This window comes from Harpia harpyja, chromosome 1 (genome assembly GCF_026419915.1).
Source record: "Harpia harpyja isolate bHarHar1 chromosome 1, bHarHar1 primary haplotype, whole genome shotgun sequence".
In the NCBI taxonomy this organism is placed as follows: Eukaryota; Metazoa; Chordata; class Aves; order Accipitriformes; family Accipitridae; genus Harpia; species Harpia harpyja.
In genome coordinates, this window is record NC_068940.1 from 98,395,168 (window position 1) to 98,420,041 (window position 24,874).

At 38.2% G+C, this 24,874-nt stretch overlaps 1 protein-coding gene across 2 annotated transcripts in view; it reads left to right on the plus strand.

The window, feature by feature from the left end:
* The window catches only part of PTPRN2 (protein tyrosine phosphatase receptor type N2), a 672,845-nt gene that overhangs the window by 75,880 nt on the left and 572,091 nt on the right, over positions 1-24,874 (plus strand). For both annotated transcript variants that reach the window (XM_052806687.1, XM_052806693.1), the window contains exon 2: positions 694-744. In XM_052806687.1, coding sequence (XP_052662647.1) covers positions 694-744 — 51 coding nt within the window. The remainder of the gene's footprint in view (positions 1-693; positions 745-24,874) is intronic.

Here is a 24,874-nt window from a genome sequence, read left to right on the forward strand (position 1 = left end):
GTGAGGTATGGGGCTGGCATAGCAGGGCTCCATAAAGCAGCATGTTTTGCAGCAAATTTCCTACTGTAAATGGAAAAAAACCCCTGGGATATTTTTCATAGACCTCTACCCATTTGTCAGCTGTCTGTGGAGGTATCATGGTGTTGGTATGGATGGCTTAATTTTTAAGCCTTTCTCCAAAGAGTTAGTTCTCCTGAGGATCTAGGTGTGGTCTATGGTTGCAGTTACTAAATCCAAGCCTAATTTGAGCAATTTATACCTGATTCCTAGGCTTGTCTCATTGCAGTAGAAATATCTTTAGGAAACTCCTGATTTCTTGGTGTATACTTTTGTAGTGTGTTGCCACATTACTGTGCTGTGGTATAATAACATATTCAAAATTGAGAGAATGTAGAGTTCCTCAAACTACTAAACGAGAGACATGCATGGAGAAAACTGAACCCTCAGTAGAGGAATGAGGAGGAAGAAAAACATCGGAGGTTATTCTGGACATAACCACTTAGTAAGATGTGCTGGCTAACCAGACCTCTCTGCATGTTCTTGACCTTCTGTACTGCCCAATTTAGACTCTGAAGGCCAACCAAATGTCTGACTCTTGCTGAGCATTTAATAGCCTGAGAGGTCTTCAGTCTGCACTAATTATCCACAGTTTGAAACCTGTATTAATTTTTGCATTTCTACTGTGTTTTTTAGGCTGCCTGTTTGAAGATGACCTTTGCAAATCTTTTGAGATCTGTGTAAATGGTAAGTCTTCAGTGTTTTGTTTGACTACTGTGTCCTCTGCTGTGTAATTGCTATGTGGTTGATTCAATAAGCCAAATCTATATATGAATGAGAAGGAGAGCAAAAAGGGAAAAAAAACCCAAAACAACACCCCCCCACCCCCAAACCAAACTACCAGGTATGACTATTCCGGCCAGCATTTAGGGGAAATTTAATAGATTTAAAAAATATACAAATATTCTCTCAACCTTGAATAACATCATCTCCTTTTATGAGAAATAGATTGTAATTAAATTAAACACACTGAAATATGTTAACATTTAATTTGTCTTAATACAGGGTGCAAATAACTGTTTTGTTATCTTCAGGTTGTTCATCTTTTTCAGAGGTGGATGTTGAGTAATTATCAGTCTCCTTTTCTTCAAAAGTTTGTTATTTATTATAGTAAGAAAGGTCTCAAAGGAAGACTACCATTGCTCTTGATTATGCTGCTTCCTTTTTCTGTGATTTTACTTGAAGTATGCAGAAGCAGCTTTCTTCTGCTCTCCTTCACAATTTCTTTTCAGTAAGTCAAAAAAGCCAACACAAATGTATGAATGGAATGTCTAATGGAATAGTAGGAAAGACTTTTTCTGACAATAGTCAAACATTGTTAATGTGCTATATGAAATCATTTAAGTTCTGATGAAGGAAGGACCATGTTTAAAGATCGATCTTTTGAAGCAATTACTGTTGTAAAATACGTAGATCAATAATTCGGCTTTTTTAAAATTAAGTATTATATATGAAATTTGTCTTTGAATGTATGGCATAAAGAAGTAGTTTTGTTTTCCATCAAACACAGGAGCCAATAATATGGGTCTATTAATTGATAAACTTTATTAATATCCTAATTAAACATCTACGATGACATGAGATTAATTTTCCAGTATTGTTGAATGTCAGACAAACGCACGCAGGAGAGGAAATAAAAGACAGAACTATGGTTGAGTTGGGAAGAATTAAAATAGGTAGAAGGCTAGAAACAGTGCATTTATTAACATCTCCAAAGGTAATTCTTGTGTGAAACTGTCATTTGAAGTTGTTCCAATAATTGCAAAAACTCTGCATTGTTAATTTCCTTGACTGACACCAGGAACATTAGTGGCACTTTTCTACAGTGGTACATCTTGCTGACTACCAATGATATTCAGTGCCTAGCTGTAGTCTTCCCCAATGCAAATATATTTGATGGGGTTTTATAATAGGCCACTATTATATCTGGCAGACAGTGTATAATGGGGAATTTATGCAACAGAAGATAGTAAAGAAATGTATGTACTTTAAATGATAGCAAAAAGTCTTCAAGAGAGATGAAGTAACCTTTATAGGAACATAGCTTCTTGATTTACCTGTTTTCTTAATTGAAGATGTGCTTTCTAAAAACTCAATGTGACTTTCTTTAACATCAAAATTAAACTGTGGAAACTGTATCTTTGAATTCAGAATGGACCTTTTCTGTAGATCTACTCTTATTTTGGCATAACTAACTTAAAGGAAGGTCAATAATAAGCTAGTCGATCAGTGATACTTCCTAATGGATGATCTTAATTAAAAAAAAACAACAACAAAAAAACCATGCAGGGAATCTGTTAATGTGTTTAAGGTCACTGCAAAGTATTTCTTTTCTTTTTCTTTTTTTTTTTTTTGTCCATAACTGGGCAAATGTTGTCTAGAGTGGGTTTTAAATGCCGTCCTTGAGGCAAGTAAAAATACATCATTCTTGAGAAAATTCACAGGATCTTTGGAAGATCATACTTTGAAGTACTAAAATACCATCAGAATTTACTTTTTATATGTACCAGAAAAGTAGAGGGCCACTTGCTTATGAGCAGTCCTTCCTGTTTTTCCTGTCCAAACTGCTTCTGGTTCAACTGTATCTCTGAAGTTTTTCAGAAATCCTGACATATTAAAATATGAGTGTTTTGCTGGATTGAAAGCTCAGGAACTTAAGTCTGTGTAGGTCACCATGCTCAGGAGCAGAGCTTACTTTGTGTATTGCCAGGTCATGGAAAGGTTTGCCTCCTTTCTTGTCACACAAGTGCATAGTTCTGAAGTACATTGTGAATGTGGGTAAGAAACAGCAGCTACTTTTGGGTAGCATCTTTGAAGCATCTGTGATCTGCAGATCTGAGTCTGACTCCTGCAGGAAGGCTGATAATTTTGATCTTTCTCTTGGCCTCCAGCAAAGGTAACTGAACTGACTGTGTTTTCAAAAATGAAACTGGGTTTGCCTATTGAAGACAAGTCACAGTATTTGCTATCTCATGTTATGTCATCAACTGGAGACTTCAAGTACCTATCATGCATCAGGCTTGTGAAAGGATAACCAAAACACCAATTACTGAGCTGTTTCATAACTTTCAAAGAAATACTATTCTTATTTATTTTGAAGAAGAGATTAAGTGACTGAAAGACTTTGGTAAATGTTCATTTGTATAAATAAAAAAGGAATGTTAAAAGAAATTTCTTTTATTGTTAAAAGCAATGTAATTCAGTTGTAAGATCTGATATAAACAGCATAACTGTATCAGTTACATTGCTTACATCTGCTTAGGTCATGTGCCATTTTCACAGGGCAAAGAACCTGCTGTAATAATGATTGTTGACTTTTCTGCCACTTTCCCTCATCATATAAATGTCTCTTGGCTTCAGTGATGGGTTCTCGCTTATGTTTGTTTAATAGCTCCAGCAGCATTCATGCAATATTAATTTATTTCCATAAACCTTTTATCAGTTTCCTGAGCTGCACTGACTCATCAAGTGGTTAAAAAGGGATGTATTGTGTCATGTTTATTTTATTGGCATAAGGATAAGCCAGGCAAAAAGACTGAGTTAGTTTTCCTGGACTCTTCCTTCACAAAGCTAGAACTTTGCAGGGTAAAGTGGATTAAGGGTCATTTATTTCTCTTCTGGTACATCATTACTTCTATTCTACCGTTGGAGGAACTGATATTTTCACCCGTCTAAAATGCTTGAAGCTTGCATCTATAAAACTTGATATGAAAGGTGGATATGCTTATGAGCTGCAGACCCTAATAGAAAATAATCTGTCATGCTATAAGCTTGGAAATGCTTGCTCCTCGAGAAGTGCTGATAAACTACTACAGATGCCAAAGGAAGCAAATAACATCATCTTAATTAAACAAGATATATAGAAGGAAAAAGAACAATATAAGAGAGAGGATTTGAAATGAGGGTATGTGTAGTGGCTCAGCTGTGCGTAAAGAAGGATATGGCATTCACATGTTCACATAAGTTTTGCTGTCTGGGTTAGAAGCTTAAGCAAATGAGTTTGCACGTGTGTGTATTTTAATTTTCTTAACCATTATGCCTAGAATGTGTTTGTATGAAAAGGAAAGAAAAAGAAGCATCAAGAAGGAATTTTTAGACAACCTCTGGGATGGAGATCCTTCACTTATCCTTGAACACTCCTTGTATTTATATATGAAACCTAGTACAGTTAGATAAGTGGGTATATGTCATGTTCTGTTTTGCATTTTAAGTTATAAATAAAGCGGTTCATGTAAAACATCAGCTCCCATAGCTTCTTCTTTGGAAGGCTTAAACACACTGTCTCCTGAAAGCAGCAAAGCTAGTTCTTATCTTCTCTTATGAAATCACGCTATTGAATTCTGGTAGTGCCACTGGGAAAGATACCATGTGGTATAGATAAAAGTATTCATTTCAAAATAACCATCCCTTATTGTCCTCATTCCTCCCTTTATTAAACTGTTTGAACTGCTTGAACTGCTCATTTAGAAGGATGGCATTCTTTCGTTTAGGCTTAATCTCCAGATATTTTGCTTCAGAAAGAAGCTTTGTGCTGCGCTTTATCCATGTGTGGATACCATGATATCTTTGCTCCTTATCAACAGAGCCTTTATAAATCAGGGCAGTTTTATTTATGAAGGATGTTGTGGCTGCAAGCCTCCTTCCTGCATGAAATCATAACAGGGTTCATGCGGACAAGATCAGATTGTAGAAAACAGCTCTGTGAGGCCAACCAAAAAAGTTAATTAAATACAGTCATTGGTGCAGTGTGCATCATTAAGTCAAGCCTCACTGACAACCACTAAACTTCTTCTAGGAAGACACGGTCTAATGTCTGCAGTAGTGTTTGAAGATGCTGTGCTCCTGAAAGGCTGTATAAACAGCTATGCACAGCTGAATCAATATTGCTTTATGTATGCAAGCTGCACTTGTTAGGAGGGACTTAGGTTAGCATGGTGTGTCAAAGGTGTCCAAGCATTGCAGTACAAAGTCATAAGACTTTCCAAGTTTGGATGTCTCCAGATAGTTCAGAATATTAATGTACTTTCTTCCTCAGCTACAGAGCCCCTTGAACATTTGGAATATAAGTGATTGCATGTGCTGGTGATGAGCCATAAATGGTAAACATGTGCTACAGATGATAAGGGAGAGGAGTCAGGATCCCTGAAATGGTTTCTTGAACTTAATGTGTTACACTTTGAGGTTTTCCAGATCATTGCCTAGTAGGATGGAATTGCAGAGGGAGATGCACCTCAGCATTGTTTAGCTAACAGATGTCTGCAGCTACATCTGCATTTGCAAGGCACTGCTCTTACAAAGGCTGTTGAATTTTTGTCAAATGACACTATAAATCTGTGCCTAAGCTTTCTGAAGCTTTTCACTAAGCATCAGCACTTGTTATAAATAAATTCAGACTTCTGAGGAGTAAAGCTAAGTGGTACCTCTACATACTGTTGCTTTATTGTGTGTAGAGAGAATTTCTGTGCTTTCCAAGGATGTGGGAATTCTTCACAAATAACTGAAGTCCTAATACCACCCTATGAGGTAAACCAGATTTTGTCATTTCTAACCTGAATTATGAAGTAAATGGGAATACATGTATGTTTGGAGTAAAAACCTGACCAATTATTTAAATACAAGGATTTCGTTTCTATGGTTCTTCCATACCAGTTAGAGGAGATTATGGGATTTTTTTCGTCAGAGACTTAATTTTTTTAAAATATGCTTTGAATAAGTATGTCAGAAGAATGTCAGAATCTGGTGCAATACTCAAGAATGAGTAAACTTTAAAATCTACCATTGTATAATGGTATTCTGAAAACCCACACCTTCAGAAGTATTTATACACTTCATTCAACTGAAATCAAGGGTGAGTTAACACCTAAATATTCCTGAGAATCTGTGGTTATGAGGATGGTGCCTTAGTTATTAGGAATATTTTACATTTCTTAAAGAGTTCATACACACCTTTAAAAATGTGTAGAAATAAATACAAAGATTAAAATTTGCTCTTTTTTTTCCCCACACTTGTTCTCCATTAGATTATGTGACAGTCATGTAATAGGAGCAAGTAAATGATACGGATTTTGTTTGGGAAGAAGACTTCAGGTTCCCATTAGCCTACGTACTCCCTCACGTTACCTCTCACTTCCCTTTGTCTTATGAAGGTCTAAAGACACCTGTATTAATAACAGTGTCAGAGCTCCTCAGGCTTAATGAGCGGAAGAGATGTTGCAACACAACTTCTGTTACCAATGGTGATAACACAATGAAAGGGAGCAAGTCATTGTGACTGGATGAATTTGAGGATTTCTCAGCTCTAGTCTGCCCTACTGTGCTGCTGCTTTGCAAATAAATTGTGCCAGCTCAGCAGATACACTGTGTTCACTAACACTGTCAACATTGGTAGTGAGTGTTTCTGAGCTGTATGAGGTAAAAGCACTGTGAAAAAATAACATTTGAGTTTTACCATGAGGTTAAAAATGCTAGTGCAGTGATGACTTCATCTGCTTTACCTTGCAATAGAGCGTGGTGCTTTTTTTTTTCCTTTCTGAAGAAAAGGCCTATCTATCTTCCAAGCTATCTATTTGTGTCTTGTGTTTGTCTCAATGTGGTGCTAAACCAGCTACCTGTGTGATGGTGGGGTAGAAGTGTCTAGCACAACTGGCATTAAAACTGAAGTAGTGATGAAAGGTGAAGTTACAGTCTTCTCATTAGAAAAAGATGCTTAGCTTGATAATGCAAATATGGTTATCCACCATCCCAGCTGTCTCTTATTGTGGGGTTTCTTGTGGAGAATCTCAAGTTGTAGCTCTTGCAGGGAACAAAACCATCATTCAGACTTCACCGATAGCCTGCTGTTCAGCACCAAGTGAGAAGCAAGTATGTGCAACCATAAATCTACCACCAGCCATGGGTAATCCTTTATATTTCTGTGTCCTGTGCTAGGAAATAAGTCTTGGAGTTGCTGAGTGTTGCACAGTCTTATTTCCTGTGGACAGACCTCCTTTTTCTTACAGCTCAGGTGAGAATGCTGCTGTGTTGTCACATGGAAACTTTCATTTCTATCTTAGTGTTGTGACTTGTGGTAGTGTATTTTCTTGCTCCAAATATCAGTGCTGGGTTTCACAGAACCAGGGCAAGCACTACAAGTAAAACTGCTTAACCAGTATATGTCTGAGTGATTTTGGGGCGATTTTGGTGTTTGATTCAAGAAGTTTAGTTAAAAGACTCCACCTCCCCCTGTAGTTGGGGGGGGGGAGGGCAGGAGGGGCCTAGATCATTGGAGAGTAAACTTAATTATCTAGTATCTCTCTCTTTTACCCAAACTATGTATTTACAGCGATAAAGTGGATGAGTCTCCAAAATCTAATGTAATGATCTGATACTAGGTAGGATTGAAGTTCTGGAATTTTTTTGTTTGGCTGTGGGTTTTTTTTTTTCCTTTTTAAATAGTCAGTATTTCTCCATTGAATATTTGAGTTGATATGAAGCTGTCACTCTTACAAGACCTGTGTGTGCGTTTATTAGAAAAAACAACCAAATCCTATTTGTCTGCTGCTTTTTGGAACTTGTACTAGGCAGGATACATACAATTTAGGGTGACTTTGAAAATGTATGTTACACAAGCATATCAAATGTTTCATTAAAATATATTCAGGTATTTGAGAGATTGTCTGTATTGTGTATCTTATTAGTGTGTGGTGGACCCCTTTGTTAACTCTTTCTGGGTAAGCTATGTAGCAGTTGTTGGTACATTTGTTGGACATGTTCAGAGTTGTTCCCTATTTCATTATTTTATTGCACTCAAAAAATTAAAAAAACCCAAACCCTCAACCTGTAACATTTGGGAGACCATGGAAAAGTACAGCCCATTTGAAAAAAGGCATTAGGGAGTCTCAGTAAAATTTGTGCCTGATGAATCATAAAACACAAGAGCCTGAAAAGGACAGCGTGGTCTGTGGAGAAGAGAACACCAAGGGATCATGTTCTGGCAATGAGGTGGAAAGCAAATGAATCCTGGTTTGGAGTGATACTGCAGCAGTGTGTGTCTGCTGAAAATCCATCATACTTTCTCCCCTTCTTGTGTCAAGGGGCATTCAGAAGTGTTATAGTTTACTTCATGATTAAGGTGTTTGTGTTGTGGCTCTGGAAAAAAAGAATAATATCCACATTTTTTTCTTTAAATTGTTCACCTCTACTAAAAAAAAAACCCAAACACACCACAACAAAAAACCTGCATAAACATATTTATGAAAAAAGAATAGTAATAAAAATAGTAAAAACAAAGGAGATGTGAAATTGGTGAGTTGGCAGTGACAGCTACACAGCCATATTGTGATTATGGGGCAACTCCAGATTTGAATGAGATACCCTTTAAAATTTTTTTTTTTTTTCTGGTGTATCTTCTGCTTAGCATGTTGATTACTTACGAAGGTGTAATTCCAAAAATGAAGTGCATAACTTTGGATCTGCTTGCTTATTTTGGGCTTCACCTAATCTCTGTTAGATGTGAAACTGTGATATTTGCCTTTGTCTCTCTGAATATCAATAAGTGGATATTGTCTCAGTGCAGCGGTTGTTAACTGGGTCAATCAGATTAATTATTATCATTAATTATCAGGGTACTTTGGTAATTAACAGAGGCATTAACAGGAGTGTCTAAAAGAGGATAGACTAGAAAACTTTGAACACGTTTCCTGCCTGAGAAAAATTGTATGCTTTTTTTTAATAATCTTGCTGCTTGTATCTATCTTTTTGAAAACTTCAGTAACCCTAATAGTACATATGCTTAAAATATGGGATCATGAATCAGACTATATATTTTCAAAATGTACCAATCTTACAAGACCATTAATGAATGACGCTTGACTATTCACCCTGCATTTTCTTGTGTGTGTGGGAGGCAAAGCTGTAGATTTCCTAAACGTCTTCTGAATAACATCTTTTTGGATGTTTCTTTACAGTTACAAGTTTCTCTGTACTTAAGATGCCATACCTCCCCCCCCCCCCTTTTTTTGTTTCTTTTTTTTGTCTTCAAAAGTTCTGTCAAAAATCCTTCTCCCGGTTTGCTGGCCAGACTGTGTGTCGGTTGACTGCTGTTGCATTGCAATAATCATTTAATGAACACCTTTTTCTTGCTGACTTTATAGCATTTGACAAGCACTAATAGGTTTTTGACTCTCAATCTGCCTTTAGACAGTAAACATAATGTGGGGAAAAAATTAGTTATGGCTTGCAGGGGGGAAATGTTGTGGTCCTGGCTAAGTAACTTCTCAAAGAATATGAGAGCGGCAAAACCTTATGACCTGGATCACCTGAAAGCATATCTGCCTCAGCAGAGCAAAACTCTGATTGCAGTTTCTGCAAGGCACAGTGACTTTTTTGTTTGAAGATAACTTGTATGTGAAAACATATTCAATAATACTTAACATTCATGATGTCATGTAAGAAGCTAAGGAGGAGGGAATTACTTTATAATATTCTAAATGAGATGCAAATTAATATGCACAAGAAAAATGTAAATATATAATATATATGAAAATAACTTTCAATGACTATGACTGTTCTGAACAGATGAACTAAACAGATACAACATTTTCTTTTCTTTTTTTTTTTTATTTTTAAATAAAGAATACAGAAGTCTTATCCCAAGTTGCGTACCTTAATTTGGACTGGATTGGTTCCAAAGTAGAACATTCATCTAAAGAGAGCTGGAAAAGATATACCTTCTCTCTATTCTAATGCTTAGAATAAGTGCTCTGTAATAAAGAACAGTGAGAGGCTTTTTTGTTCTATGGCCTCACTTAATAAGTAAGAACAATCTGAAAGTGAACTAATCATAGTACTGTTGATTAACAGGTAAAGAACGGTTAATGAGAAGTCATTCTCCATTATAAGCCATTCCAAGCTTTTAATTTAACAGTTTTCTTTCATGCCCTACAAACTCCATGGCAACAGCAACAAAAGTTGCTTTAGAGGTAGACAGAACAATATATTTTTTTGGTCCCAAACTATTTATTGTAATTTAGTCCTTTACTTAAATAGCTTTGGCTTCTGCTCTGCGTAAGTTGAGAAATATTTGGTTGCTTTTGCTGCTGTGTCAGAATGTTCCTCTATTGGCCCCAAGGTAGGATCAGCATGATTTAAGAAGTTTGGTAACAGCGGTGGATGTAAGGGAGAGTAAGGGAATACAACATTTAACATTTGGACTCTAAACTCTTCAAGGAAAGGAGTATGTCAAAAGGAAAATATTTTGGGTTTTAATGTAATGCAGCAGACATTTGTGTTAATATTGAATTTGCAATATTATGGTAAGGTTGAAAACATGTGCCTAACTTATTCTATTTAATCTTAGTCATTTTAGGATTGTATTTAGTCTTCCAGCTGCATTTTCTCACTGGCTTTTTTGGAGATTAGACTATACCATCATCATTTTTTCCTGGAAGTAACAGGACAGGTATGACTGTGAACAGTTCCACACTATGCAATTTTTCAATGGCAAGAATGTCTTTTGTTAGCTTTCTCTACCTGGTATTGGGCTGTAATTGATTCTTTCTCTATAATGGATGAAAAAGAGACTTATTATCCAACCAGAAACTGTATAATGTGCTCGTGGGGAAAAAAAAAAATGAGGGTAGAGTTGAAAACTAATGAGACCTTCCTTCAGATTTTTTTTCATTGTCCTGATTTTTTTCATTGTCTTCTCTCTTGACTCTGCATCATGCTGCTGTATCTCTTTTCCTGTGAAATTCAGATAAAAAGGGTGTTAGGAGTAGATTGACAATTAGATGGATGGACATTTTGATGGTATGATTGCAATAGTTTCATAGTTTATTGGACACTTATAGAAGACAACTTGCAATACACAGTCACAGTGGAAGCAGTTATATGAATTGTGTATTTCCAAAATTAAATCAATTTGTTTCCTTTGGAGGTAGAGTGGTTTCTCGGGGGGTGGTGGTGGTGTTTGTTTTGTTTTAAAAGTTTAATTCATTTTCTACATTTAAGTAATAAACTTGACTGCTTCTTGTGTTTATTGTGATCTTAAAAAAAAAAAACCAAAAACAAACTAACAACAAAAAACAAACCCCCAAACCTTTCCAAGTTATGGTAGTCTCCTGTTAGTCTTTTGATTTCACCTCTCTTTCTAGGATGTTGTTTCATTTCCCTTCAATGTTTAACTTCCAAGTTTGAGATGTAAAGATTTACTAGACTTCTACAATAATTAAGAGTTCCTACTTTACTGACAGCCTGCCTTCATTTTAATGCAATTTTGCTGATGGCTTATGCTGGGTAATTTAACGGAACAAACTGTTCTTTCACTGACAGTAGCTGTTAGAAAAGTTTCCTCTTGAATTTGTACCTATAATTTTGATGTCTTACATGTGTTTGAATGATTGTGTTCTAAATATTTGATTCTTAAATGAGGTAATCTCTTTTTTTAAGTCTTCCACTTATTTTTCACTTAGTTCAAAAATTTCTGTGAATAATGGTTGGATAAAAAATGGACCAATATGTTCAACAAAACATAAGATAATGTAATGCTGATACACAGTTAAATACTAGTTGTATTCTATGTCTCAAATTCTTTTTATTCGCTTCAATTTTGTTATGGTAAATTTAACTTTAGATGCCAAAGATCCACTCAATATTTTTGTTAAAACTGTTTGAAATTGAGTCTAATACAAAGGTTTCCTTTTCTTTTAGTAGATCAGTCACTGTTTTAAATAGGGTCACTGCCTTTGCCTTGAAAGCCCAAGGGGTAGTCTTTCTGCTCCTTCAGTTAGAGCTCACCCATGCAAACATTTGAGTCAGAAATTATAATAACTGAAGAAATGGCAACATCTGAAAGGATTTGGGGCAGAAAAGAATCCCTTTTTTAGCACTATTTCACTGAAGGGTGGAGTACTCAGCGGCAAAGGGTTGATGGACATGTTTAACATTGCAGTACAAATTATAAATCCATGTTCACTAAAAAGGTAATGAGCCAGTTAGTGCCCATTTCATGTCTCTAGATCTAATGCATTGCCGATTAGAAGTCATGACTTCTTGCTGGGTTTTATTTCAAATTATCAAAAAAGAGATTTATACTAGCCCCAAAAAGTCTTTCCCCACCCCCCCACCCCGCCCCAAGGAATTAGGTCATTGGGGGGTAAAATGATTTTGTTATTTCATGAAATATCACCTTCCACAAATGATGCCAAAAAAATTTTTTACAGGTTTCAATGTATTTTGTTAGCATGGTAATGGAAAATAAGTTATGACTGGAATAGAGGTTAATAGCATATTTTAGAATGGAAGACAGCTGCAGCTTCAAACAGGTTACTCCACCTCAAAAATCTGTAGAAAGAATCAGTCTACCAGAAAGAATTCTTTTTCTATACCCAGGCATCTCTTGGCCAACACACATTAACTAAAACTCTCAGTTCTGGAGATGCCATACTGTGCTGATTTTGGCTGGAGCAGAGTTAATTTTCTTCACAGTAGCTAGTATGGGGCTATGCTTTGGATAGATTTCTGCTGAAAACAGTGTTGATAACACAGGGATGTTTTCATTACTGCTGAGCAGTGCTTACCCAGAGCCAAGGCCTTTTCTGCTTCTCACCCCACCCCACCAGCGAGCAGGCTGGGGGGGCACAAGGAGTTGGGAGGGGACATGGCTGGGACAGCTGACCCCCACTGACCCAAGGGATACCCCAGGCCATATGGCGTCATGCTCAGCAACAAACTAGGGGGAAAGTTGGCAGGGTGGCTGCTGCTTGGGGGCTGGCTGGGTATCAATCGGTTGGTGGTGAGCAATAGTTTTCATTTGCATCAGTTGTCTTTCTTGGGTTTTATTTATCTCTCTTTAGTTTTTTTTTAATTACAATTCATTATTATTTTATTTCAATTATTAAACTGTTCTTAACACATGAGTTTTCTCACTTTTCCCTTCCAATTCTCTTCCCCTCATCCTGCTGGCGGGGGAGGAGTGAGTGAGTAGCTGTGTAGTTCTCAGTTGCTGGCTGGGGTTAAACCATGATACGTACTTTCCCAGGGCTGCAGTGGCTTGTGAAGTTAATGCAATGGTTCCTTCCCGCTTTGCTTAAACAAGTATCCCACAAATGCAGATCAGCTTGCTCAAATAATACTTTATGATTTCTCCCCAGTTATGGGGGGAATGACTACATTATTTCATCATAGACCAAAGGAAATGATAGTTCAGAATTCTAGGGCTAGGGTTTTTTCATCATACATTTCATTCACATACAGTAGTACATGAGTAAATATTTCCCTCTTTTAATCTGAATGTCTCTACATTAGATATAAACGGGAAACGGGTGTTTTTTAATTAAGCTGCAGTAAGTGCAAATTTCAGTGCCATTACAAGCTGCCTTTTTAGAAACCATGACAATGACATTAAGCATTTGCTAAACAAAATCTGTTCCTGTATGTCATGCAGTTTGCATCCTGTTTACTATTAAGAAGTTGTTGGCACAGGGAGAAGACTTTTTGTTAAAAACAATAAATAAACAGAATTTTCTTGGTCTGAAATCAGCTGTTTTCAGAAGTATAGGTTTAGATGGGAAAGAGGAGGCATAAATAGTTTTCTTACTACCTTTTTGTGTCTGTTTTTTTTATGAGCCAGTGCTTGTACATCAGGTGTTATAATTTTTATGGAGCTGCAGCTCTCATTATTTGAACCTGCATCTTCAAGCAGAGAAATACTTTCTAACCACATGAAAATATAAATCTGTTCTATTCTCACAAGGAAGTCTTACAAGGAGCTATTTATAGATGTCTCCTGCAGGACATTTGGGGACCATGGTTTTGGGTCCCTGTCTGCCTCACAGAGGTGGAAATGTTAGTTCTTGCTCCCAGAACAGCAACCTGGGATAATCTCTGCCCTCCCCATGGCAGCTGGTCATCTTGCAGTAACATGGACAGAAATCATGCAGCCAGGAGAAGAGCAGGAGGGGATTTAATCCTGTTGCATGGAGTTTGGGATGCTCGTTTGGATGTCAGTACATATGCTACAGAGAAAGCTTTTGGATTTAAAAAAAAAAAAAAAAATCCAGAGATAATGCCAAATCCCCTGAGGTTGAAAATTGTACATAAGTAATTGGCTATGAACTGCCTCTTGTTTTCAAAGTGCTGCAAAGCTTAGTCCCATCCTCAGTTCATATCCCCTAGACTGTATGTTGTTTCAACTAGGCAGGAGCTGCTCTGCAGTCTGTGAACCCCAAGCTGACTCTTTTGCTGGAAACAATTGCATGTTACAGCTATATAATCAATGACACAGTCTAAAATCACTCCATTAAAGGAGGAAAAAAAATGCAAACAATGTGAGAACTCATCTATCTCTTGTATAGAAAGATGATTATGATGATATGTAAGGTTTTCTTGGTGGAAAATACAAATTAATGCAGGTCATTGATTTTTAAAAAGCATTATCCTTTGCTAGACAAGGAGGTTTCGTAGGCAGTCTAACGTACTTGCAGAGGAGCAGAGCCATATGTCACTGCAGCAGAGTTGTCCTTTGGCTTGAATAAAATGAGAATGTGAAAGATTTTATTGCTTTGGGTGTTAATACTGGTTGTAATCAAGATGAAACAGAATTATCTACAATATCAGTGTGGGAGATACTGCAGTTCAAGTGGCAACAATTTTATGGGGGAACAGATTGATTTATTTCTACTTGTTTACTGTCTGTGCCCGTGAGCCGTGCTGTCTGCACGGCTGGATCCACGCTCTGCAGAGGTCTGTGAGCACCATGCGCTGAGTGGCTAACTCTCCCTGTGAGCAGCATCTCAGAAACGTCTTGCACAATTGCACTTGAAGAAACTGCGAAGAGTAGTGATTGGTGGCCATTTTTATGAAAGGTGGAAGAGAATCGGAGTGGGGCTTTAACAACTCATAATTTTGTCTTTTGCTGTTAACAATATCTGAATCAACTTCAGACTCAGCTGAAGAATGCAGCTCTTTCTGGCAAGGCTGAGAAGATGATGATGATGAGATATTCTGACTTGAGCTGCTCCGTGTGGCAGCTTTGTTGTGGGGGACAGGGTCAGCAAAAGTAGTGGTTTTCTCTTCTTTCAGCTGGGCCAGAGTAAGCTCTGTTCTCTGGAGCTCTTCAGCTCAGTGTTGTTTTCCGTGTCCAGCCACGCTGACATCACCGTATCGGAGTGGAGTCTGACTGCGACCTGACACCTTTTCTGCTTGCCATAGCCTGGGATGCTCTGTGTGAGCAGCAGTTGCTGCTTGAGGGAAGGCAAGCTGGATTTTTTTTTTTTTTTTTTTGGCAAACTGAGTGTGGGGATACTGAAAGGATGCTGAATGGGGGAAGAGAGATGCTTCGGGATTGTGGAGGGAGCCTGGAGGCATGTAAGAGAGGGAGGAAGAAGTGAGAGAATCCCAAAGGTGGTAAAAGGCTGGGGAGACCTTGGTTCTCCCCAGCCCTCCTTCCCATACACACCCTCTCACCCTTCCTTCCCAGGGTGTCACCAGAAGTGAAATTCAGTTTTGCTTCCATGGCTGAGAGATCTCCTAGGCAATCAAAGGAGCCTCGGAGTTGGGTGAGGAGAAGACATGACTCTGGGTACTTTTCTGAAGAGGACAGCTATGGAGAAAGCATGATGGTGGAGAGATGTGGAGCCAGTGCAAATAACTTTTATTTTTGCTTCATCAAGACTGGGATAAAGAAGCTGTTTCTGTTGGGCCAGGTACTCAGATTAACTTGCATATTGTCTTCTGCAGCAGCCAGACCCAGTTAGGTCAAAAGCACAGAAATCGTTTAGCTTACCAGACTCCTACAGAGAAACCTTGGACCTTGTTTCCATTGACACTCCCTTACACCTCCGCTTCCATACCCAAATCTGTTACTAACCCAAATTAGTATTAATCTCAAATATTTGTTCTTTAGATTTAAATGAGCCCTCCCCACATCTTTCTGTGGTAGGTCTTGAATTCTGAGTCAAGTGTCAGGGTATATTAGTAGCTTAGGGGTTTCTAGAAGCTTATATGAACCTGAGAGATATGTAATGTTTTGGTAAAGCTACACCTCACCAGCAATTTCAAAGAGAAAACAGTAAAAAATAGTACTTAATAAGGGTTCTTGTATATATTCAGAAATAACATGTGAATACTATTTGCTGTAGGCATGCTTTGACTTTTATATTATTTTATATTTGAATCAATCCATAATTTAGTATGGTTTAAAAATATAGCAAATATTTTATTTTCATCTTTGGAAAAGAATATTTACTTTTAAAATGGGAAACTTGCCTTTTTTATGGGGAAAAAGTACAACACTCTTGGGAAAAATAATATGTAGAGTTGGTCCCTAATTTTATTCCATGAGTCACTGTTTGCTCATTTGCATCAAGAGTGCTTATGTGAGGAAAGGGCTAAAAGTCTTGGTTTACTTGAGGAGTGAGTTAGCTTCAGTGCCAGAGGTCTGGAACATCATATCTAAGATGGAGACACATAATAAGAAACTTTCTTTTCCTGATTCTTCCATATCCTTTTGAGGCCTTATTCTTGGAGAATATGAAGCATGAAAATATAGTAAATTAAATTTTCTGTCTAAAGTGAGAACTTATGAAAGAACATGTCAGAAAAGGCCATAAGAGACAGCACTTGCATGGACATCCGTCTTGTTCTGTAGGTGTTGTGAGAGTTCAGTTGTTTGGTTGGTTGTTTCTTTTTCCCATCAGTCAAAAAAGCAAAAATTTTGTGATGGGCTGATGTGATTGTTTGTATTTTAATAACTCTCACCTGATACTTCTGAGCAGTCAAGAGTCTATTTGTCACCAGTGCTGAATAAAGCCAGTAGGCAGGCATAGCAGGTTAAGATGTGTGGCTATCTCTATAAATCACTATGCCTGTTTAAATAGGTTTAGTCTGTTATGGTTGTCTTGCCCTAACGAGCAGCGGTTCAACAGCAGCTGGATGAATAGGCTAATCTCTAAATCCCATTAATATTTGTTTTGCCTGATGCATTTTCTAGGTTGCTACATTAGGATGAAAGGTGCTAGCACTCGAGAGCTGGCAGCTGGACAGCCTCGATTGACAGCCCCACAATGTCAGGGTCGTGACTGAAACTACTGCAAAGAGAAGCATAACTGGAGCAACATAATCTGTGATTCTGCATAAAATACCATTACTTAAGTAGCAATGTGATCTGTCAGGGGTTGGTACCAATGTGGTATGTGGAGTTGTGGGTAGGTGCCATAAAGGCAGCTCCATCAATATTACAGGAAATTCTGAATTAATGGATTAAGCCAGATGCCAAGTTCTACTCCAGAATTAGCTAATAGCTGCCTTTGCGTGTCCATTGTTATTTCAGTGGCAGACAATGTGAAACTGGTAAGCAAAAACATTACAGAGGTGAATTCACTACTCTAACAAGTTTTAGTCTCTTAAAAATATTTGCTTACTCTGAGGTGAGCTTGAGTAACAATAACATGGCTTAGAAAGTACATTTTAGTACTGGATTTGAAATGCTTGATATATGTTCTCGTTTTGTTCCTTTGAGATAATAGATTTATCAGATGTAGTGGCATTATGCATGCTAGAAAGGAAATCCAAAGACATTGTCTTGCCTGAGACTAGTCTGAGACAGCTAGAAATACTAGTTAATCTGCCATATATTCAGCTGTGTACCTTTTCCCGCTAAAATTAGTTGTCATAGAATGGAAGAAAATCAGTGAATTTGGTGTGCAATAATAAGGAGCAATAACATAATGCAGTGTGGAAAGCTGATGGATTCAGGACTATTTTTGGTAATAGGCAGTAGAGGTAGCAAAGAATTTCTTAGCTGCAGAAGATTCAGACAATTTGATGGAGCTGGCAGATACCAAAAAGAAGAAAGAACAAAAATATCAAGACTTAGAAAAGTAATTCAAGATGGCAAAGTTTTGCAGTATTTATGTGAACACTTGCAACTTTGCAAACCTTTGCTGTTTAGAATGATGCAGCATCAGCCACAAGTGGCAGCAGTGACTGATACTTTATTGTTTGTTTAAAACTATTTGGGTTCCCTTAGTAAGGCCACTGTTATGTCAGCAAAAAGTTTGTTTCCTAATGTCTTAGAAGTAACTTGTTGAAATGCAATTATTTTTTCTTTGTGACATGTCACCTGTCTTACAATGTTTATGTGTACCTGTAAGCACCATAGTCAAATGTGATGTGCAAAAAGTCTTAAACTGGTATTGAGATGTTCTCCTACTATGCAAAAGAAAAGATAAAATTATGTTTGTGTTATCCATACCTGTGATATAGTTTTTACAGGTTTTGAAAACTCACATGCTTAAAAGAAGCTGTTACCTGAATAATAATATTATGGTCTTGTGCATGGCCTCAGCAGGTACGACCCTCTCAAGTCTGCCTTGTTTGTGCTGTTGTGGCCAGGATGCTCCTTCCAAATCCTAAGCCTCATTTGAGACTCTTGGTCGCTCTCTCCAGCTTCCAGACACTCCTTCCCCATCCTCCCTGGGGTCTTCATGAGCAAAAGCAGGCAGCCTGGCTGTTTTTATGAGTCTCTGCCTTTTTCTTTGCCTCCTCTGATCAGAAATATTGCTAATGTGAAAACTGCACTTACTGTTTTCTGTTCCCTGACTGTTGTGGCTGGATTGTCTGGCTCAGGGTGTCTGTGGCTGATGCTCGCAAGGATGATGTGGGTTTCCCTTTCTATTCTGTACCCCACAAGGGTCGTGTCCTGTGTGGGCTGTGCAGTCCAGTGGATATTAGGATGGAGACGGTTGCCTATTGGGCTGCATTTGGGTGAGGCACACCTTATGAAAACCTGTCTGGCCCTTGGTGTGTGCCTCTTGCTTTCATCCCAGGAATATCCTAGGTCCAGCTGAAGTACTTTTCTTCGTGCATTTGGGAAGACCTGGGTATATGCCAGAAACGGTGTCCCCTCTGCCACTCTAAACAGGCGGCAGGAGGGAGCAAGATGTTCCCCCAGGTTTTCAGCCTTTGGTTTGCATGGAGAGAAAGTGGAATAAGATTGATTGTTAAGCTGGGTTTTGTGTCTCCTGCATGGCCAGAGGCATGTTAATGTTGGCCAGACATAGGTTGCACGGGACCTTTGTGCAAATAGAAACTGATCTGCCAGAGGGCATGTTGTAATGTCCTATATGCTAAACTCAAAAATCTGTGAGCACAGAGCTAAGTTGACACTGGGATTTAAACTCAGCTTGAGGAATGTATCCTGTCCTTCAGGCAGCTCCATACCTCACTAAGGATCTCTTCCTAGATGATCAAAAAATCCATAAGCAGAAGCACAATCCCCATTTTTGCTCCAGGGAAAGTCCTCCTCTCCTCCTGACCCAGTAGAGGCCCAGACTTGGAGCCTGTCGCTGGGTGGGCCAGAATTCGTGTTGGGGGTCTTGTGGCTGGAGGCATGAATTTGGCTAGTGAAGTTCCTCCGGGTTGTGCCTGAGGCTGTGTAGCTGCTGGGAGGCATCTCACAGTGATCCCTGCCAGGCTGACGATGTGGCTTTGTGGCTGGAGATGTGCCCACAGCACGAGGCCACTGTAGCCACGTGGGTATTTCCCTGGGCCCTTTCAGTTAAGAACAGAGCAGAAGTGGTATTTTTCATATTTTTTTTTTTTTAAACCCCAAACTGAAAACCTCCAAAAACTTTTGCTGAATGTGCTTTGGGAGCATAATTTGGACCATAACTCTAACTACTGATAGTCAGTCAATCATTATGTCCCTTTTGGGGGATAGTTCTGATCCTTCTTCCCTTCTCCCATGTGTACACAGGTTTATTTTGCTGTAATCATCACAGATGCATAATAAGGAAGGTTCCATTTTCAGACAGTCCAGGGGTATGCAGTGTTCATGTTCAAGAGTATGGCTTTAACAAACTAATTTATTTTTAAAGGAGAAATTATAGCAGTACTCGCTGTCTGGAAAACGTACAGCTAAAATTACTTATTTGATAATAACCATATCTATAGTGTAATGGTTATCTTGAATGTGATGAGAGCATTGTCTGGGGAATAGTTGCTGCAGCAGAGCTCCCCTGTTTGCTTTGCAGTTCTCTGACCTGCTTATTAGATGACATTCTTATTAAACAAATGAATTTATATGAGGTGTGTTTAGGGGGACTGTTAAGGGTCTGTCAGCACTTTTTGTTTTAAATGTTTTATGAATAAATGCAAACTCTGTTTTAAGCGGCTGCTCATCCTTGGTCAGTAATAGGCAGAATACAGCCTGTTATGTTCAAAATGTTGTTTTATTTGCAATTTTATATGAGAAATAGCTGCAAATAGAAGTAGGGAAAACCTGAAAATGCTAAAATACATCAATTTTATCCATAATTAAAAGATTGTACTTTTCAATTGTGCATTGTTTTACAGTTTATAATATTTTTCTGGGTCGTAGTAGAGGGGAAATGAAATGTTTCAGCAAAATGCAATGTTTTGCATTATGACATAATTATTTAGTGGGGTTTTGTTTCATATTTTTTATTATAAGAGTACTGCTTTTGCTGAGAGGGAATTGGTGTACCAGTACTGTTGTACTGGAAAAAAATTGTTTAATTTTGAGAGAAATTTCTTAGCTTGCCATGAAATATAAAATGGTGAACAGTCTGTTCTCCCCCAGAATGAATTGCTCACTCCTCCTGTTCCCTTTCATTAGTCCCTCCTTGAGTTCTGACCTTTTATTTTCCTGCATTAATGCAGTGCTCTCTCTTGACTGTTCATCAGCCTCTCCCTCTTGTACCCTGCTGAGGCAGGCATCCCTCAGAAGCAAGTGCGAGAGTGGATCATACAGGAGCCACAGCTAAGGATCCAAATATGCCCTGTAAATGTCATTGAAGGGTGATGATAGGTAGGGCTGATCAGAAATCAGAATTCATAGGCTGGGCTGTTGTGGTAAATCCTGAAATTTCACAAGGAAAGGGAATTTTGAAACTCAAGTTTTAAAAACACAAGAAACCAGCCCCCTCTCCCCATAACTGATACAGCATTTTGGTTCAGTTATTCAAGAGAAGATTGACAACTTCTCAATTTTTGGTGGTGGTTTGGTGGGTGTTTTTTGGGGGGTGGGGTTTTGTTGGTTTGGGTTTTTTTCGGGTTGTTTTTTTAGTAGAAAAGCAACCTGTTGGAAGACTATAGAGCTGAGTTCTTAAAACTAGGACTGCTACAGCATAATGACAATGTAACTAGCCTTAAGTGTTATGCTTCAATGGTAGCTGCAGCAAATGGTAGCTGGTAAATCCTTTTATTATATGATGTGGTTGGCAGTTACACATGCAGTATAGCTAGGGAAGCCTTTCAGTAATGCTTATACAACTTAGTCTGTAGATAGTTTCATCTTAGTACTGATGTGTTATTTATTGGTAAGTCAGCATGAATAGGTGTAAATTACTTTGATGTAACATTGTGCTGACCCTGCTTATATCATAGATGAGCAGATGGTATGAAAAACACTTTGTACTTATGCCAGGGAAAGGCTACGAGACTGAAAAGTAAACCTTAGGCTGAAAGTCTTGGGTATGATGAGTTCACTGTTAACATCTCTCAATGAGCTGGCTGGAGAGCAGCCGGCTATCGCGACTATGAAGGCACCTTTCTCCAGGATCAGCAAATCCTGCAGAAGGCACCGGCTTACAGGCAAGGAACTGCCTTGCCAAAAGAGTTGGAAAAACCAACAGTGAGCTGTGACTGGTATGTAATAGTGTGAGGAGGCTGTTAATTACCTCCCCATCAGTTAGTCAGTCACAAGTGCAAAAGGAGGAGTGGATACAGGAGGGTTACAGGTCATTTTGGGCTTGCCCTTTTTTACCACTATTTTCCTTTTGTCTCTATATAGTTGGATTTGGGAAAGCCAGGGAATGTGCTGCTGAGTGGGGTAGGTTTGCATCTTGATGCCCTGATGTGGTAGTTGGGTTTTCAGATTTCGAGGTGAGGATTCAAGTTGGTGCTTTTCCTTAGCAGTGTGCAGTGCTAGAGATCAAAATGCAGTTCTCTGACTAGAAGTCAGTTGCTAGGAGAGCACCAATATAACACAGAAATGAATAATTTAATTCATACTAGCACAAGTGTGTAATGGGACAGGTTTCTGGAGTGTCTGTATATGTTTATCAAAAAATTGTTCATATGTATGTCAGCACAAAGTTATACTAAGTATATGTCATATAAATCAGGAGAAATACAGAGTGTGTGTCAATCGTTAGAGACCCAACTCAGATCACATATAGAACTGCAGGAGAATACTGCTAAGGCTATGGGAATTGTAACCCCTGCTTATACATGCTCATTTATGGCTGTATATTGCTCTTTATCTTAGACGCTGTAGTGGAAATCCACAAGGAAATCATGCTTTTGAATTCACAAAAGTTTTTATGGAGCAAGAAATCAGTTCACACCCTCTACAGCCACAGATTGAGATGCCTAGTTATGAGCCTTCAACTATGAATGTGGAAAGGGTTCTATAGGGATAAAATACTCTGTGTCATAACATATAGGTACAAAGGACTGGCTTAAGGGGTGTAACCTGTATGAGTTTTATTCTTTTTTAGGTGCTTGACCTTGCACATAGAATTTTTAGGTGCAATGTTTTGTTTCTGAGATGCTTTGAAAAGAAACAGCAGTCATGTTACCATCTATATAGTAAACACTTTAATCTGCAATGCTTGCTTTTTTAGCAGAATAACACTTTTGAACTAAATGTAAATGCCTCACAGGTGTTGTTTCCATCTTCCAAGTTCCTGATTTGCTTCATAAATGTCCATACCTCTGAGGATTATAAATCAGTTAATCACCTAAATATGTGGTTTCTGTTTACTGGAGAGTATGGGAAAGGGCATATTAATAAATGAAAACAGAGCTGTGCAGATCTCAAAATTCCTTAGATTGCTGCTGAAAACACCTGTTGGAGAGGCAATTGTCACAGCTGCATGGTGTGTCTAAAATTGGAGATGTTTTAAATATGAGTTTGATTTGTAGCTGTTACTGGTTCACAATAAAGTGATACAATAGCTGTGGAAATATGTCTTTCATACGTATTATGTTGTAGATTTGTACTATCCAATGCCATTATGTAGTTTGAAAGATTTCTATGCAAATATCTTCCAGGTGATCTCACATAACGAAATAAAGTGGATCCGTATGCACGAAAATACAACGTGATCTGTTGGATGTGGGTGAACGTAGATTTATAGGCATTAAATGCTTTTCTTTTATTTGCACTTCCTCATATTCAGCTAGTGATGCAATTTCCTTTCTGAAACTTGAATTTCCTTGACGGTATAATGGCTGTTCTGATTTGGAACAAATCTGCAGTAGTAATTGTAAAAATTAGTCCTCTTCTGCAGTGATTTGGAAATGTTTTTCTTCTCATTGTTCTCCTACCATTTAGACCTTAATGAGAAGTATGGTACTAATGATTACTGAACGCTTCTCTGAATGTTCAGAGAGGCTCATAGTGTGAAGCAAAAACAACTTCAAAAGCATGTCCTGTTGTAAATTTTTGATGAAAAATAGTGCACAGTGTTGGAAGTTGATATGGCATGGGATTATTGTATTGCATATGAAGAAGAAAACTGTAGAGCAGAAGTGAGGAGGTGGGTTGCGTTTTTCGCATGAATAATATACCTTTATGAAGTCTGGTAAATACCTTAACTGAAATAAATATCTTAGATCAATCCATCTGGATCCATTCATCTTAATTTAAAATGAAGAAATGAATTGTGCTAAGGATACAGCTACTTTTATGACAAATTTAGATGTTCATTATTTTTTTTTCTTAACGGGAAGGAAAGTTAGAGTAATGATTTCTATAGAAGCATGTAAATGATTAATTCCCTGTCCATTTTATTTTATAAGCGGCGCAAAAATTGACCTGAGGAAATAATACACAGTGCACTTGGGGGGGGGGGAAGGTCTTTTGTGAAAGAAATCTTAGCAAAGACTCAGATTAAGCACTTTGCCAGAATTCTGGGAATACTGCACTACATCCACTAATTTCAGACTTTCCTTTAAATTTACTATTTACCTTTGGAAAGTAAACACGCGAAGTTATGTCTGTAACACACAAAATTTTTTATTTAAATTTGTTGCCTAGCAGAATGAAGCTGACCATACAGGTCTTGAAACTAGAACCTGTGCAGCTGTGTAGTGTCATAGTGTTGTACTTGACCTAAGTAGGTCTTCTCAGAGGTGAATTTTAGGGTGCAGTTTGCTATAGTTAAGCCAACCAGATGACCGTTGGGGTGATTCCTGCCTCTTCTACCTCCCCAGCCACAAGCACCCGCTGCTTTCCTTGTGCCAGATCTAGGGCTTTCTCTGGTTTCAGAGCCCTTGTTTCAGATGTGCTTGGGTTTTGGTCAATCTTCCTGATGGATAAGTAACGTGCCTGCATAATTATGTGAGGGAGGGAGACAGGTATCCATAGCAGACTGTTTGGGGGAGAGGGAACTACCGTGTTTACTGTCAGCAATTTTGCCTTACCTATGATGCAAAGCAGCTTCCTTATTAGCTCAGTTCCAGAACTAGAATTATTTTTTCCATGCTTTGTGGGCACTTCAGTTTGTCTGGCCCTCACTGCAGGGATCTCTGTGCCATAGCCTCTATTCCTACAATTCTGCAACCTAATTTGAAATAATGGAGTTTAATGAACTTACTTGTCATCCGCATTGTGGTTCACGTGTTGCTAGGGGAAGTGTGTTTTTTTAAATGGTCTATTTTTTTGATTTAGAAACTAAAGTGTATAAAAGAATAGAGGGTCAAAATCAAATTAATTCTGTTTTTTTTCAGAGGGTGTAATTAAAAGAGACTTGAGCAATAAATCAAGTCTTTACAATCTTTTATTAAATGGGTTTGAGTCAGCAACATG